Source organism: Neovison vison, chromosome 13 (genome assembly GCF_020171115.1).
Source record: "Neovison vison isolate M4711 chromosome 13, ASM_NN_V1, whole genome shotgun sequence".
Taxonomy (NCBI): domain Eukaryota; kingdom Metazoa; phylum Chordata; class Mammalia; order Carnivora; family Mustelidae; genus Neogale; species Neogale vison.
Genome location: NC_058103.1, coordinates 144356008 through 144374593, shown reverse-complemented (window position 1 = coordinate 144374593; position 18586 = coordinate 144356008). Strand labels below are relative to the sequence as shown.

Genomic DNA, 18586 nt, shown 5'->3' with positions numbered 1-18586 from the left:
GATAGTCATCCACTGCTCTGTTGCTGTCTTGTCATAAGACCCAAATGTGGTTTATCTGGTAATTCTCCTACAAGGATGCATTCTCTTCCAGAGAGACTGGATCCATTTTTTTCCCTCGTGACCTAAGCAGGCTCGAAATAAACACAGACTACTTTATACCATATGCTGATAAGCAGGCTTCACCTTCTTCCTGAAGTCTTCCATCTCAATTGTGTCTGGCAGCGTGGGGTAAAACACGGTCTAGCTGCTGCCCACTTTTACGATCATGTGTCTGATCATAAACTTCCCCTCACTCGCTGTTTTCTTGCTTAAAGCCCTGCACTTAATATTTTGAGTGTGTGTGCGTGTGTGTGTGTGTAAGGGAACTCAAACTCAATTCCATCATCTCCATTGAGTTGGAATGTGTGCAGTAGATGATGTTAAGTTACACACAATCGTATTCTTTTCATTATTAGGCACGGAGCGGCTGTAATACAATCTGTTTTTATCCCAAAGTGTCTTTTTACCACTTTCTTTTTTCTAAGCAACACTTTTTTTTTTTTTTTTAATCAAGAATCAGTTGGGCACTCAGGAAGCCAAAGCACAACATGAACAAAAGAGGACATCTGTTGGGAAGACAGCAGCAGGCTCCAGACCTAATGAATTATTTTTTGCCCAAAAAAAGCTCTCATGGTGAGGACCCAGGCCTTTCCAAGCCTGGAGCCTTTAGGGGGCTGGAGCGGATTGCACCGGCAGGGCAAAAGGAATCTATCACTCTAAGGCAGATGCAAATGTTCACACCCACCATGCAGGCCACTGTCCTGAGTCCCTAACAAGGATGACTTATGTCAGGCGTTCCATGGAAGCTCCTTCCCTTGGCAGAGAGCAGAGGCTCCCCTTGGAATATGAAATTATTTCGGCAGCTCAGCTGTCCAGGCTGCGAAATAAAAACCGGGCATCAGAACTTCTCCTGTTAGGGGTGTCACGTGCCCCGACGAGTGCTGGCATCCCTCGATGTGAGCCCATAACTCAAGATTCAGGTTATTTTCAAAATGTGCTTTGTGGCTCTGAACGCTTTGTTTTTCTGGAGGCCTGGCAGAAACGGGAGCCAATGGCTGGAATGCTTGGAGTCTCACAGACAGGACTGTAAGAAGGCCCCAGGCGGCCAAGTTGGCACGAAGCACACAGAGCCCCATGCCCGTTCCCACCAAAGGCAATCCTCGGTGCAGAGCACCTGGCTGAATCCTGCTGTCATTGGCAATGCCTGGGGATTCTGCTCCCCCATTCTATCTGCTCTAGCTAAACATTTGCACAATACAGGCAAGGGCAAGGCCACTCGGCTCCTTCTCAGGCTTGCCTCACATGGGAGTCAGTCTTCCACGGAAGCCATCCGCTTGAGAGCCTGAAGTGTGCCTGTGCTCGATGCCCTGTTAGTGAAATCAGTTACCTTTTCTGTGACATAAACTCTGATTTGAGATGGGAGAGGAAGGAATCGAAGGGAAATATATGGGATTTCACTGAAACATTGGACGTTCAAGTTTGAGGTTGGGGGAAGATATATTTTGACTGCCACCAACGTATCAAGACGAATGCCAGCTGCAGGAAGAGATGGTAAGACAGACTCAGGCCCAGGCATCTTAGGAGTTCTCCACCCACTGGCCGGTGGGAGTGAGGCTATGCAAACCCCATGAATAAAATTGTAAATAAAGAGCACCCTTCAGGAGGGACGTAGAAATAGTGCAGCAGAGACCTAGATGAGAGACTCTAGAACTTGGCTGGGCTGATTAGGAAAGGTCTAATAGAAGGAGGGTGTTATTTGAACTAGTCTTGAAATGCCCAAATCGCATAACAGGAGATGCTCATCAGAGACAGAGGGAAAATGTGAAAATGTGTGAAAAATCAAAGAAATTATTTAGGGAGCGTTGTGGCTCGAGAAATGATTGTATGTGTGTGTGTGAGTGAGCACACACATCTCTGTGTGTGTCTATGCATGTTTACACACACATATGTGCAGTGAGATAAAATAAAGCTATGTCCCATGGCAAATGGAAGAGACTGCAGATAAGCAGAAACTAAGTCAGCAGAGAAGACTGGGGGCTGGGTTGTGCAGGGCTCTTTCTTCTGTGGGAACTATGGAGCTAAAAAGTCCTTTGCCACAGAGAAGGATCAAGAGCAGCCAGCAGATTCCACCCTTAGGGGATCCTGAAAGTATGATCCATAGGGGATCACAAGAAGCCTTGTACTTCTCTACCCCAAATGGGATGTCCTAGAGGTGTAAAAGGCTAGCTACCCACATTTGCCCACCTGAGAAAGGCTACCCCCAGGAAACTGCAGCCCCACTGCTCACCCCCTTCCTGTCCTAGCCGGGCCAGGCAGGGCACTGGGGACCAGCTGGTCCGGCACACCTGTGCCCACGGTCTGGCTCCAGCATCAGTGCTCCAGACTCGCATCCCCCCTGCACACTTTGAACCACGTCTGCTTCCCATTAGAGCCCATCACTGTCTGGAATCCTTGGGTAATCTTGTTTGGCTCTGAGTTTGGTGGAAGAGGGTTTTCAGAACAATTCACTGTAGTGGTTTGGCCAGCAAGACACATGTCTGGCCGGGCTGGAAAAGCCACTCCTATCACTATCTGGAGTTGGCTTGCCAGTGAGCCCTCTCTCCCCCAAGACTGAGAATCCGTGAGGTGTAGCACACAGTGGTCTTCAGTCCCAGTGAGAAGGGACGGAAGTCAGCTCTCTCTCTAACTCTTTTGTTCCCTCTGAGCAAACTCCTCCTCAGCTGACTGGCACCTGGGCTTACTCAAGACTCCCACCAGTCCCCATCTTGCTGTTTATGCCTCTTCTTCTACTGATGCACTTCTAGAAGCCCATTCCCGATAGACCTGTCATCGGCGCCCACTATTCAACATGACCCCAAACTGCACTCATGATCTCTCCTCTTACTGAAAACCTGCTGATCTGCAAAGAGGGTCATGTCACCCCGAGGGCTCTCATACAACCGAGCTACCACTATAGCAGAGTACCCAGTCAGTGGGACGGCAGTCCTAACGATGCCCGCGGACATCATTCCTGGGCATGCTTCTGCTGAAGATTCTTGGTCTCTGCCAGCACATTCAGAACAAAGACCAGCCTTCCCATCCGGCCCTTTCCATGTCCAATGTTCCTTGATCAGGTTGAGGCCAATGTTCTCACGTTCATCTCTTGTCACTCCCCTCCGGTGCCCACATACAAACACATCTTTTAAACCAATCACAATCATGATTTTGTTCCAAGCTCTAACCCCACCACAGGGCTTTTGCACAAAGTCATTCTACTCCTTAGCATGTTCGTTCCTTTTTACCTGGCAACTCTTGCGAGTCCTTCAATCATCACCTCAATTATCATCTCTCGGTAGACGTTTCCCACCACCACTGCCCCATTAGATGATCTTCTCCAGAGTTCGACAGAGGCATGAGCCACTGTATTAAGATGTTTACTGCTCATCTTTCCCACTTGCAAACAGAATAGTTCCTTTCCTCTGCATCCTTGGGGCTTAGTGGAATGCACGATACACAGTAGGTGCTTAATGTATGTTTGTTACATGACTCAATCACATGTTCCATGTCCCCAGCTTTTCCTAAACCTGCTACATAGAAGTTTTCATGTCTGGGTCACTTGCCTTCAGAAACAATGTCAGGTGACTGGAAGCTCACCCCGTAAATGAATGCCAGATGAGGCATAAGGTGGCGACGATGAGTCACTATTATTCCCATCCCTCCCAACGTTTACGTTTTCAACACAACTGTCTTCCTGACTCCTCCAAGCAAGGGGAGAACAGAAACATTTTGCTATCCTCTATTTAAGAGTGGAAAGGTTTATAAGAGCAGTTAAGCCCTCCTGTTATCTAGGATTTGAATGTGGTGTCTTTGCTACTTCCCTTAAACCTCTTATATATGTTTCAGACATTTGAGTGTCTTAACACCAAGAATGGATATGTGGTTTCTGAACTATAGCAAGGAAATTCGGAAAGGGGTTGGAAAAAGAAGGGATTATCAGTCATAGTAGTAGTAGCAGTAAAAGTAATAATAATAATCATAGAATAATATTATCAGCTCTTCGAATCATAACACACCTGCCTTTCTCCTATGCCTCAGGGCTAAATGATGGCAAAGTCTTACAGTGTGGCTTTCTGCTGGTCTAGAGGGATGCTGAGAGTTTTCTGAAATTATTGTTTCCAAAATCTCACAGTGGTGATTGGTTTATCAAGAGAAGTATTTGGCAATATTTGATGCCCAGTGTGCATTATCCTCTTTTCCCTATGCCCAACTCAAACACAGACTCTATTTTCCAACCTCTCTTGCAGGTACCTGTGGCCACAGGGCCACTTGTTAGATGGTGGAATTGTGGAGAAGTGCATTGTATAACTTTTTGAAATATGGCGAATGAGTTCTTCTTTCTCTATCCTTCTTATTGCTGACTGGGAGGTAGATGCAAAGGCTGATGCTTTGGTAGCCATCTTCGGCTAGACAGAAGCAACAAACAGCAACGCTAAAAAGCCATAGAAACTGGGTCCTGGACACCAGGTACTCAGGATACCAGCTCTGGCCTGCCTATATCTGGAATCCACATAGAAGATAAACAGATTTTGTTTTACAAAGGTACTGCAATTTTGGATTATCCTTTTCTTATAGCTAAACCTAATCATAACTAAGTATTGATGGCATCTGGACAAATATAAATTCTACCTACTATATTTTCTCTAGATTATCTCTCATTTCAGTATCTGCCTTCTCATCCTTTCTGCTTGGGTCCTGTCCAGCTAAAGATCATCTAAGTCTCTAAGCTATTCGCCTCTGCGTGCCAAAGGGCCTTACTCCATTTCACTTACTTTATGACTTTTCAACCTCCTACACTCCGCTCCTCTGTAACCTCCTTCCCAGATTCTTCCCAGGAAGAGGGAGTACCTTCTAACCATGTGACTGCAGGTGATGTCTTCTGTAACTGTGAGAATGCCTATGCAGAATGCTCTACTTGTGTTAGGGAAGAAAATCAGCCAGCATTATTGGGTACCTACCATGGGCCAATCTGTATACTTTTAGATATTATCTCATTTCATCTTCACAATAACTTTATCATATAGATAATGTTCATCTCCATTGTATATACAAGAAAACTGAGGTTTGGGAAAATCTAATTAGTTGCCTTAGTTCTCCTAACAACTGACTGCCAAATCCAGGATATGAGCCCCATCTGTCTCCGTCTGAAATGAATGATTTTTCCACCATGACTTGCTGCCTTCCAGCATCATGGTTAGTGGCCTGAATTCATAGGATTTTAAAGTTTGTAAAGACCAATGGCCATGTCTTATTCGGTACTGTGCCTTTTCCCTTAGAATCTAGGACGGTTTCTGGGTATACTGGATCTGTAAAATAGATGTTGTTAAAACAGACTAAGCATGATGCTTGCAAATTCCCCTCTGTTGTGCGGCCATTCAGGCTCAAGAATTTAGCAACTGAAGACCCTGCTAGGACCCTCAGAGGTTCTCAGTGGGGCTCATAATTTGTGCTGAGGAGTTCAGACGCTAGAGTAGGAATACAACTATCAGAGAGAACATTCATATGTAGAACAGCTTAGACAACCGTACAGAAATCTGGCTGAGAAGTCAAAAAGAAGCCCAACTCCAACTTGCAGTCGGCTCCAGTTTCAAGCACAGGAAGGGAGAAGAGCTCAAAATAGTGATGAGAAGATCCACGGTAATCCTGAGAGTAGCCCTTTCTAGAATAATGGCAGCTTGCGTGGGCTCCAAAGGCCACCTAACGATGTATGTAAAAGGTAGAATTGTAATGTAGCCAGTCTCTATGCCTAGTGAAACTGAAACAAAACCTGGCATCGGTTGCTGGGCTCACACGGGCTGGCTTTTGCCAGCGACGCTGTACAAGTCTGACGGCGAAGAAACAACACAGCTGCTAGTCCCATGGTTAAAGACACGGAGCTCGCTCTGAACTTCAGGGCTAAGGGATGGCTTTTCTTCCCTGGCCCGGCCCCTCTTCTTCTTCCCCTTCCTCGTCCGTGTTGAAAGCGCACTCTTGGATCTGCCGGTCCAGCTCAGAGAAGCTCCGTTCTAGGTCTGAGCTGCTGTCTGTACTGTAGTCAATCTCCTCCATGCAGGGGGGCTCATCATCCAGTTCTGACGTCACGCTGCTGCTGCTGCTACGTCGGCCATGGGTTCCCAGGAAACGGAGGAAGAGAGGGCAGGAAGGGAAAGGGATGAAAAATACAGAAGGGGAGGGAAACAGAGAGTGGGGGTGGGTGGGGAGAAAGGAGAAGGAGATGAAAAGAAAAGTTACTCAAAGGAAGGAGCAGTTACAGTAGACTGGAAAGGGAGAAGGAAAGTTGTCTTCTCTGAGTCTGCATCTCAACAGCCCCTGCTCCTTTAAACGTGTCCCATACACAGTCCCTGGGACCTCAACCATTATTTTGAGATGGCAGAGGAAATCACATAAAATCTTTGGGATTCCTTTGTCCTTGGCCAGAACAGTCTGCATTTCTAAGTCGGATCAGATTTCCAGTCAGAAGAGGTGGACGACCTCATGCATTTAAGGTCTTCAGGGTCTTTTTGGCTCAAAGTGAAACATCAGAGAAGGGTGTCACTGTCACTGAGTATTGGAGAATGTCACATCAACTGTGTCTGGGGAAGGGTGGGGTTGGCATTTGAGTAGCTAAGACCAAAAGCCCTAATGTGTCCCATGGCAACTCACAGTGCTATGATTCACTGCATAGCTCTCGTTCATCGTGATGGATGGTTTGTTGGAATTAGACAATTAATCCAGGTTGAAATTAATACAGGAGAGAGTAAGCAGGCAAATAGCATTCTCTTTCTGCGACGTTCGTGCATGCCATCATCTTCCTTCTCTGCCATTTATGTTAGTTTATTTACAAATGGAAGATCAGCAGGGGGTGACCAGCAAGAGGTAGAAGGGTACAGCAGGAATGGACAACAAACCTTGACCACATATTGAGAGCAGAGGATATTTCTTCCCAACGAACTGTGTATCTATCTCATTTGCATGAGGTACCTTCTTTCCTGAAGACTTTCTAATCACTCCCTACTTAGGACTTAACCAATTAGGATTAACAGCGTGCTGGGGTTCTACTCTGTGATTTATAGAAGGCAAGCACTTCATAAATCAGGCAGAGCTGTTCATCCACCTGCCTCGCCATAAACAATGAAAATGGGTAATCAGCAGCATGGTTACATGTTAGCTTGGGAAATGAATCAGAGTCCAGTTTCCTAATTGTCCACTGACTGATGGGAGCAGCCTCTATGTTCTCCAGGCCCTCAGTACCCTAAACCGAAGGTCTGGTGGGACACTGCCTGAGTGCAGGGGAAGGGGAAGAAATATGGATCTTGTTCCCACAGTAGCACAGCATTAAACTGTTATCATATTTTACAAGCTGAATTGTAGGTGATAAAGCAGTTGAGTAAAGGAAGGTACGAGCTACCCAAGTGTAACACGAGCTCAAGTCAGCAAGAACTGATGGCCTGTGACTAAGCCATCACCATACTAGGGACTGAGATGACATGCTGTACAGTGTCAAGTACAGTGTCAAGAGTCTGAGCTTCAATCCTGGCCATGAGACCTTAGAAAACCCCCAGCCCATAGGATAGCAAGAATAATACCTTAAGAGCTATTGTGCAGACTAAATGAGAAAGCACACAGATGCTATCTAGCAGAGTGTCTGGCAGAGAAAAGGCCATCAACAAATCTTCATTCCATGCTCTACTGTGGATATGGAAGAAGAGAGTGGATCATGGTCTTGAAGGAGAAAAGCACTGAGCGTTGTTGCTTCACACCTGAGTCATAACAATAGCAAAACCATTCAAATTTACACTGCTGATAGCTTCTCTAAAGCATCATTTTGATTATGCCACTTCCAAATTTGGAATTTTCCATGACTTTTCCTTGCGTATTAATGCAGTGTGGGTATTGATGGATGGGATACTCCCCATGGGGTCCCGTGGGCAGAAGTCTATCAATAAACACCACAGTCAGTCCTCCTCTAATGAGGGCCTGTCTTTCCTCCACTGTGGAGTCTGCCCCAATCATTCCTGGACCTGGACCTTTCCCACCACAGTCAAGTCATCAAGCTGTTCTGGTTGTGGTCATTCAAACATACCAGACTGCATGTTTTTCCAAGCCTTTAGTCAGGTAAAGATTTCTCATCTCTAAAATGATCTTCCAATTCCTCAGCATCCAACCAAATAAGATACACCATTTTTTTAAAAAGGCTCATCTTAGAGGCAGGCAGAGAGAGAGAGAGGAGGAAGCAGGCTCCCTACCGAGCAGAGAGCCCGATGCGGGACTCAATCCCAGAACCCTGAGATCATGACCTGAGCCGAAGGCAGCGGCTTAACCCACTGAGCCACCCAGGTGCCCCTAAAAAAGGCTCATCTTAATTTCCACCAAATGACTATCTCAATAGCTCTATCTCTTTGAAATATTCTCCCTTTGAATTTTGATCTTCACAGATTCACTTAATTTGTTTTGATCCTTAGTAACATTTGTGAATAAAGCCCAAGCCTCTGCCTAATTCTATATTATTCTATAGGAAGTCTAAAATGTGCTAAGAACACAGTAGGCATGCAATAAACAGTTCCCAAACTGAACATATAACACGTATGTATGTAGAGAAATACATACATGCCATTTTGGACCATGTTTGGAAGGAATTACTTTGGTCTTGATTTTTTTCAAAGGTTTTATAAATGAATTAAGCCAAAATTATCACATTATTGATTTCAACAAATATAGTTTCCTTTGTAATTGATATATATATTGTATAATATTCAATGTATAATACAGTATTAAATAATATATTATATTTATTTATATAGAGATATATATTTACATTTAAATTATATTTGTAAACTTAAAAAAGTTGAATTACGTCTTTCACTTATTTCTCCAAATAAAGTACAATTATTCTTATAACTTAGAAAATCAAATTACATGTTGAGGGACTTCCACTTCTGTATGTAGAGAGAAGTACTTCTCTTTTTTCTTCCTCATACATTATTCTGGATATTTTATATAAAACAAACATAAGAAGATTCTGAAATGTGGATGACATATGGAGGGAAGGAAGCAGATGAGATGTGGTCCCAGGACTAAAGGACAATATGGTGGTGAGCTCCCTGACATTTCTCTTGGCTTCTTATATCCCAGACTTGGAGCTAGACAAGCTGACAACCTGGAAATGCTAACAGGTATGGACAAAAACAGCCCCAAATGGAGCTAGTTCTCTCTAGCCAAATAATAAGGAAAGAGGCAGCCTAGCCAGAAAGATGAGTTTAAGCTATACTAGCTCTACTCTAGCCAAAAACCACAGAAAAACCAGTGGCTCCAACCTTACCCTACCAAGAGAAGCAGGGAGCCTAAACTTCCACTCTCACTAGACTATAACAAGGTGCTCACAATCCCTTTCTTTCCCCCAAACTAAGGCATCAGAGAAGGTAGGATAGGAAGCTGGAACTTTCATTCCTAGTGTAGAGTAGTGAGGTTCCTGACCTCTCAATACCACTGCAGGCCATGCGGGAGCCTGAACTTCCACACACAACTGTTGGTAACAAGACTGACCCCTACCAGTGTCAATGGAGAGCAGCAGCAAGGCCCTCCTGCCCCTTGACTCAGAGTGGTATTAGTAAAGGTGGGGGGCGAACCTAAAACTCTGAAACTCTCCCCACTGCCCATCAGCAACAAGGACCCTCACACCCAGAGTGTCAGTGTGGCTAAACAGTGAACCTAGACTTTCACCTCCACCTTCCCATAATGGGCCCCTTCTTCTCCTATCTGAGTGGTTTGGAGGGGACAAGTTCAAACAAAAGATTCAAATAAGATCTTAGTCTCATAAAATAATCCCCAAAATGTCCAGGTTTCAATGTAAAAGGATTCACCACACCGAGAATCAGGACAACTAACAGATACTAGCATCAACATGACAGAGAAGTTAGAATTATCTAATGAGGATTTTAAAACAAGTATCTCGCAAGTGCTCTACTGAGAATTATGAACACACATAAAAAGAAATAGAATGTCTCAGTAAAGAAATAGAAAATCTCAGCAAAGAAAAAAATATATTTTTATGTATTATTTATGTATATGGGGTATACATTATTTACATATATATTTTTATATATGGAGTATGAGGAAAAAAACAAATGAAATTTTAGAGGTATACAATAACAGAAATGTAAAATGTGACAAAGAATAGAAGGTCTTGCAGAGAAATGTAAGATATAAAAAAATCAGGTAGAAAGTTGAAAACTGAAAATAAAAATAAATGAATGAATAAAAAATTCAGCAGCAGCATGGAAGAGACTGTGGAAAGATTCAGTGGATTTGAAAATAGAACAATAGAAATTACTCAATTGAAACAGAGTGAAAATAGACTAAGCTAATGAGCAGGACATCAAGACTTGTGGCACTATAACAAAAGATCTATCATTCATCCCATCAGAGTCTCAAAAAGAAGAAAATCGGAAAAACTTTTCAAAGCAATGCTTGAAAACTTCTTAAACTTGGCAAAGACATAAACCTACAAGCACAAGAAGCTGAGCAAACCCCAAAGAGATAAACCCAAAGAAATCCACACTAAGACAGACTGCTGACAATCTTCTGAAAACACATTAAAAATCTTGTACGCAGTGAGAGAGAAACTTCAGGGGAACAACACTCTAGGGAAAACATAACTTGAATGGTAGTAGTGTTCTCCTCAGAAACCACAGAGGCTAGGAGAAAATGGAGAAAGAACAAATGGAAAAACAATGAATGGAAGGCTTAGCCTTAACGTACCAATAACCTTAAATGTAAGTTGTCTAAACACACCAATTAACAGAGATTGTCAGAGTGGAATAAAAAACATGATCAAATTGTATGCTGTCTATAATTACTCACTGAAAATATAATGAAAAAGGTAGGTAGAAAGTGAAAGGATGGAAAAGATACTCCATTCAAACATTAATCAGATAAGTTAACCATCAGGTAAAGGAAAATGGCCAGGGACACAGAGGTGTATGATGATAAAAATGTCTACACATCCAGAATCGTAGCACTCCTGTATGTGAATGCACCAAACAAAACTGCATAAAATGTGAAGCAAAACCTGATAGAACTGAAAGGAGAATTAAACAAATCTATAAATATAGCTCAAGACTTCAACATTCCTTTCTCAATAGTTGATTAAACAACTAGACAGAAAATCAACGACAACACTATCAACTAACTGAATATAATTGACATTAATAAAATACTTCAGCCCTAAACAACATAATACATATTCTATTTCAATGTACATGGAATACATGAGAAAGATCATATGCTCCACCATATATAAAGCTCAATAAATTTAAAAGGAGCAAAACTGTACTGACTGTATTCTCTGACCACAGTGGAATCAAGCCAGAAATCGAAAACGGAAAGACAAAAGGAAAGTTCCCAAGCACTTGGAAAGTAAGTAAATACACTTTAAAATAATTCAGGAGGTCAAATAGGATATTTCAAGGGAAAGAAAAAAAATACATTTAATTGAATGAAATTTCAAATATAACCTATCAAACTCTGTGGACACAGATAGAGCCATAGTGGGATGGAGATTTATAGTAGTAAATGCTTACCTTAGAAAAAGTCAAAAACCAAAAATCTAAGGTATTACCTTAAGAAGTAGAAACCTAAGAGCAAAATAAACCCAAAGCAAGTAGAAAAAAGGGAAGGAAATAATAAAGAAACAGAAACCAATGTAATTGAAACAAAAACAATGGAGAAAAATCAATGAAAAAAAGAGCTGTTTGAAAAAAAAAATCTATAAAATTGACTTGCCTCTAACTAGACTAACAAAAAAAGAAGGAAGGCATTAAATACCACAACAGGAATGAAACAGGACTATCACTATAGACTCTGCAGGCATTGAGAGGAGAAGGAAATACCACAAAAAACTCTATGCACATAAATTTGACAACTTAGATAGTATGGACCAATTCCTCAAAAAGTATAAACTACAACAATTCATGTAATATTAAATAGATTGAATAGTTCTATAACTCTTAAGAAACTTAAATTTATAATTTAAACTCTTGAAGAAGAAATCTCTAGGGTCAGATATTTTCACTGGAGAATTCTACAACATGATTTAAAAAGGATTAACACCAGTTCTACATAATCCTTTGCAGAAAACTAAACCAAATTCCTATTCATTTCATGAGTCAAGTATTACCCTGAGACTAAATCTAGACAAAGACAGTAAGAAGGAGGAAAGAAAACTACTGACCAATATACCCCATGAATATAAATCCTTAATAAACTATCAGCAAGTTGAGTTCAGCATTATATAAAAAAGAATTATCCACCCTGATGAAGTTGAGTTACTTCCAGGGATTCAAAACTGGTTCAATATTCAAAAAGCAATCAGCAGAAGCCATATACTAACAGGCTAATGAAGAAAAATCAAATGATCATATAAATTTATTCAGAAAATGCATTTGACAAAATTCAACATCCATAAAAGAGAAAAATCATCAGAAAAGATATTATAAAGAAGGCCTTGATAAAGAACATGTATGAAAACCTACAATTACTATTCTACTTAATGGTGAAAGACTGAATGCTTTTCCCCTGTGATCAGGAACAAATCAAAGATGTCTACTGTTAAAGTCAACACTCAAAAAACAAGTAAGTCAAAAAATGGGCAGAAGACATGAACAGACACTTCTCAAAAGAAGATATACAAATGGCTAACAGACACATGAAAAAATGTTCATCATTAGCCATCGGGGAAATTAAAATCAAAAGCACATCGAGATACCTCCTTACACCAGTTAGAATGGCAAAAGTTGACAACAAACAACAAGTGTTGGACAGACTATGAAAAAAGAGGAACCCTCTTACACTGTTGGTGGGAATGCAAGCTGGTGTAGCCACTTTGGAAACCAGTGTTGAGATTCCTCAAAAAATTAAAAACTGGCTACCCTTGACCAGGCAATTGCACTACTGGGTAGTGAACCAGTGAACCTGGCTCCAAAGCCCAAACGAAAGATACAGATGTAGTGAAAAGAAGGGCCAAATGCACCCCAGTGTTCATAGCAGCAATGTCCACAATAGCCAAACTGTGGAAGGAGCTGAGATGCTCTTCAGCAAATGAATGTCTAAAGAAGATGTGATCCATATATACAATGGACTATTACTCCATCACCAGAAAGGATGAATACTCAACTTTTGTATCAACATGGACAGGTCTGGAGGAAATTATGCTGTGTGAAATAAATCAAGCAGAGAAAGACAATTATTGTGTGGTTTCATTCATTTGTGCAACATAAAAAATAGTGTGGAGGACATTAAGAGGAGGAAGGGGAAAATGAAGAGGGGGAATTTGGAAGCGGAGACAAACCATGAGAGACAAACCATGGACTCTGGGAAGCAAACTGAGGGTTTTAGAGGGGAAGGAGCTGGGGATGGGTTAGCCCAGTGATGGGTATTAAGGAGGTCACAAATTGTATGGAGCACTCGGTATTATACATAACAACGAATCATGGAACACGCATTAAAAACTAATGATGTACTGTATGGTTACTAACATAACGTTAAAAAAAAATGTATGTCTATTGTCATCACTGAGATTCAGCATAGTTTTAGAAGCTCTAGCCAGCACAGTGAGACAGGGAAAGAATATAAAAGCATATAGATGGGAAAGCAAGAAATAAAACCATCTGTATTTTGGGGATGTACAAAAACAAAAACCAAGTAAACAAAAAATGACTCCTAGAGCTATAACTGAGGTCCATCAGGTCATAGATAATAAGATCAATATACAAAAATCAATTCTACTTCAGTTAGTAAAAAGGGTAATGTAAACATCACTAAACTTTTATAATCACTAGACAAAAATCAAACACCTAGATGTTAAAAGCACAAAAGATATACCAGCCCGGTATACTAAAAAAAATGAAAAAAAGCTGATGACAGAAGTCCAAGAAAATTTAAATAAATGGAGAAACGTATATGGCCCAGAAGGCTCAACATGGTAAAGCTGGTAATTTTCCCCGAAGTGGTATACAACTTTAACAGGACTCTTAACAAGATTCCAAAAATACTTTTGTTGATCTGGATGAGGTTATATTAACATTCATGTGGAAAGGCTAAGGAATTACAAATAGCTAAAACACCTTTGAAAACAAAAATTAAGCAGGAGGGAGGGATCCCTCTGCTCAAATTTCATGATGTGTTCTGTATCTACAGTTACCAAGACTATAGAGTTCTGGCAAAGAAACAGACACGTAGGTCAACAAAATCGGACAGAGAACCCAGAAATCTGTCTACATAGGTAAGACCAACTGATTTTTAACCAAAAGCAAACTCGACCATGAGGGAAGTTTTTAATTTTATATTTACACAAAGCCGATTTTACGAAAGAAAGACATCAGCAAACGTGCAAGACTTCAAGAAATATAAAGCAATTTGTTTTTCTCAGGGAGGTGAAGTTGAGGCTGAGGAAGACTTCATGTGAGAAAGTCTAAGTGACTCAAAGATGACATAGAATAAAGATTTCAGAATCGGAAAAGCCATAGTTAGAAAAACGTTGATGAGCATAGAACCACGTTAAATAAGTAAGGCTAATCTGGAGATGACGTTTAGAGAACAGAATATAAAGTTACAAATCTTGTCAATGTGAAAACAATGTTGTAACATACAAATAACGTAGGAGTGGAAAGGAAATGCAAATTGGCATTGTTTGATCATTTACCACACGTGTCAATAGATAACATAATTAGTTCAAAAATAAAGTAATGTTAACAATGTAATAATTTGGAAAATTTAATTGCGGAAAGGGGAAAGAACTTGACAAACTAAAGAAAACATGGATGATAGAGGAGATTCGGGACCCAAAAATTGCACGGTGCGTATAACCAGTGCGATTCTGGTTGGCAAAATCCTAAGGTCTGCCTCTGAAACCAGTATGAAACTACCATGGAGGTATTCTTCCAAATCCCAGGGTGGAGGTGAAGGATATGGCTTGTTGAAGGTACACCCGCAAAAACAAGTTATGGATTAGGTGAGGAAATTATTCAGATATCCACAAACCTGTAACAATATGACAATCTGGAAGACAAAATAGAATAAGGGCATTTAAAATGATGCGGGGATTAGAATAAATTCCATAAACATGAAAGAATAAGATCCTCTTGAAGAAAAAATAGGAGAATTTAGAAATTGAACAGATTCCTCTTATAATTGCATTATAAGATCAATGGGCAGTTTGACAGCACAAAAGACACAGTTAAACAGAATTCATAAATAAGAAGACAGAGGTATATAGGGGGTTGTAGGTTAAATTGGTAATGGGCAATCAAAAAGATAATAGTGGAAAGTGGTAAATTCTCAAATTGAAGAAATGCTCTGGGGGATGCCTGGATGGTTCAGTCAAGTCATGAACTCAGGGTCCTGGGATCCAGCCCCACATTGGGCTCCCTGCTCAGCGGGGAGCCTGCTTCTCCCTCTGTCTGCTGCTCCCCCTGTTTGTGCTCTCTCTCTTTCTCTGATAAATAAATAAATAAAATCTTTTTTTAAAAAAGTACTCTGGAACCCAGGAAAATTTAAGCAACAAAACAAAGTCCATGATTATACATATCAGGATGAATATCAATTTTTAAAAAAAGGGTGAATCAGAGAAACTAGGAAAGAAAATACAGATTATCCTTAAATGAATGACATTTAGAGCAACAGATTTCCCATTAAAACAAAACAAACATATAAATAGGGGGGACCAGGTAAAGGGAACTCTCTATCTTGGCAGCCTCCCTATAAACCTAAAACCAAAACCAAAACCAAAACCAAAACAAAAACCCCAAAACTAAAAAACCTAAAACTCTAAAAAGTTAATTTTTAGAAGCTTGAAAAGCAATATAAACGTTACACATAGCCAGAAAAACCAAACAAAACAAAAACAATGAATGAATGTCTTGGAAATGCTGAGGAAAAACAAACCCCAAGTTGCAATTACATACTGAAACAAACAAACAGGACTTTATTTTTTGTGAAAGAGGAAAAAACAAATACACTTTCCCTCACATGGACCATCCCTGAAAGAACCGCTACCGTGTATACTTCTATATGAAAGAAACTGACCTCAGAAAGAAGAGGTAAGATCTCGAGAAATAATTTTGTAGGAAAAAACCTGCTAAACGTGGGATACTAGGAAAAGTATATTCCGTGGTTGCACCTGGATAGTCAGACTTAAGCCTGGCCTTGGGGTGCCCTGAGCAAGCAATCCTCCATGATTCTGTGTTTTCTAATATTATAGTATATATACACATGCCATCAAATGATTATATTAGTGAGAAAAAATGATATTAAAATGATTTTAATACAAAAGATAAAAGAAAGGTGGGGGCAGGAGGGGAAATGTAAAGAAAAAAATGAGAAAGAAACTGCATCAAAAACTAATGATGTACTACTATATGCTGGCTAATGGAATTTAAATAAAAACATAAATTTAAAAAAAAAAGTAAAGAGAAAAAGAGGGAAGGAAGGGAGGAAGGAGGGAAGGAAGGAATAAGGAAGAAAAGGAGGGAGCCAAAGAGGGAGGGGGGCAGAGGGTGGAAGAGCGAGGGATAGGGAAGATAAGCTGTTGGTGGCAGGTGTACTTGACAAGGTCCTGCCACCAAGTCACCCATCATCTTATTTCCTTTGAACGGAATTGCTCACATCCAGTAAAATGCAGTGACATTGTCCTGACACTCCTGACTATCTCGCCCATCTTGAAGGCAAAGCTTGCATCCCGCCTCTCCTTTGAAATCTTGGCCAAGAACAGTGGCCTCTCTCCTTTCTTTACTGGTTCAAGCACATAGTGGGTCCACTGTCTGCAGCACATGCTACTGTCTAATATTACCGTCCGTGTTAAAAGCGATTCCCTGTAGGCTGATCTCTGGTTAGGGGCCAGACTACTCGTTGCACTGCCCTATGCCCAAGGCAGTGATGAGTACATCGGAGCCGGACTGGCCCGAGCTCCTGAGCGGTTTGCTTGCTCTCTGCAATTCCCCACCTTCCTCAAGAGCCTCACCCTAATGTTAGCCCAGCACACCAGAAGAGTAAACAGAGCCCCGGCATCCAGGGAGAACCTTCTAGGAACAGTGTTCCATGTGACAGAGCGCAGGCTTGAGTTTCTAAAATGAAGCTGTGGTTGCTCACTGTAGCTTACAGATTCAGCTACTTACTAGCTTCTTCTCTCTTTCTCTTATTTTCCCAGACTGATGAATTCGGTAAGAAGGAATCATCCTCTAAATAGAAATAAAAGGAATGAACTTCATGCAGAAATCAAACAGTCTTTCCAGCTCCTTAATACCCAGATGTGGGAAGTGTATGGAGTAAACACCCGAAAAGTGATTTCATTTCTTCCTTCTCACCTGGATGCTTCGTTAGCTTGGAGATACACATTCAGATCTCACACTGGATTGTGTTGGAGAATCATGTGGTACAGTAGGAAAAAATGCAGATCAGGAACAGAATGTAAACTTGGAGTGAGAATGTAAACTTGAAGGCTTGAAACCTGGCTCCAAAGCCCAAACGAAAAATGGTAAACTTACTTTCTCTGGGCTGCACTGTCTTCATTTATATAATGGGCATCCTACTAGCTTTCTTCTTGAAATGCTATAGGGGAAGCAAATTTCGCAGCACAAAACCTTGACTGAATTTTGATTCCTCTTCCTCTCCATAGCGTTTGAAGACAAGGCATGAAAATATTTTTTATCCTGGCAAGTCCATCGTCTTGATGGTCCCACATAAACCCAATAAATGCGGCTGGCAAACAGTTTCTAAGCAAAGCCATTAAGAAGTCTCCGTCCCTTGCAATCCTTCCAAGCCAGCCCAGTACAGCAATTTGCAAATTTATGATGTGATAGATAGAATTTCTTTGTTTTGATTTTGCATTTGCATATTTATTGAGATATGACGATCTTAATTAGTTCTGCCTTTTTTGTTTTGTTTGTCTTCCTGGTTGGGAAAAGACAGCTTTCTATAGTGCAAAATAATTCTGCATGCTAACAGGGTGAGCCAAACCCAGCCTGTGGCGCTCCTTGATGTTGATGCTGCTTAAAATGCAGCTTTGTGGAGTCTCTTTTCACTTGTTTTCTCTTTAAATGCTGAGGTAATGCTAAAGACTTGGGTGAATGCCAGACCTCAAGAGGCAGCCACCTACTGAGAAGCAAGAGAACTCTTTTAAAATTCCAGACACTTGTACTCATCCTACATGTTCTCCCCAGACTACCTATCACCCGTCTCCCTCCTGAAAAAGCTAAGCCCCATCAAATGCCTCTTCGAAATGCCTCTCTTGCTTCTTGGCTTTTGGAGAGGAGAAAATGCATCCGAATTTCCTCGGTGGATGCATCCCAGGGGAGTATCTGGACATGCTGTTCACACTGGGCTTTTCATCCTGGACCTTCTATTTATTTTCTGCAGGAGCAGAGCTGTGCGTGAATTCTGTGCCCCATCCGAGAGGCAGCAGCAGCCCAGCGGACAACACATAAACACGTGAAGACATACGGATCTTGCCCACCACGGGTATCTCCCCATCCATCCTCAC

General features: G+C 41.3%; 1 protein-coding gene across 1 annotated transcript in view; it reads right to left on the bottom strand.

The window, feature by feature from the left end:
- Window positions 1-1941: 1941 nt before the first annotated feature.
- AGBL1 (AGBL carboxypeptidase 1) overlaps window positions 1942-18586 on the bottom strand; it is a 657523-nt gene continuing 640878 nt past the window's right edge. Inside the window, exon 23 of the mRNA XM_044232424.1 lies at window positions 1942-6169. Within this exon, the coding sequence (XP_044088359.1) occupies window positions 5971-6169 (199 nt within the window). The 3' untranslated portion in view covers window positions 1942-5970. The remainder of the gene's footprint in view (window positions 6170-18586) is intronic.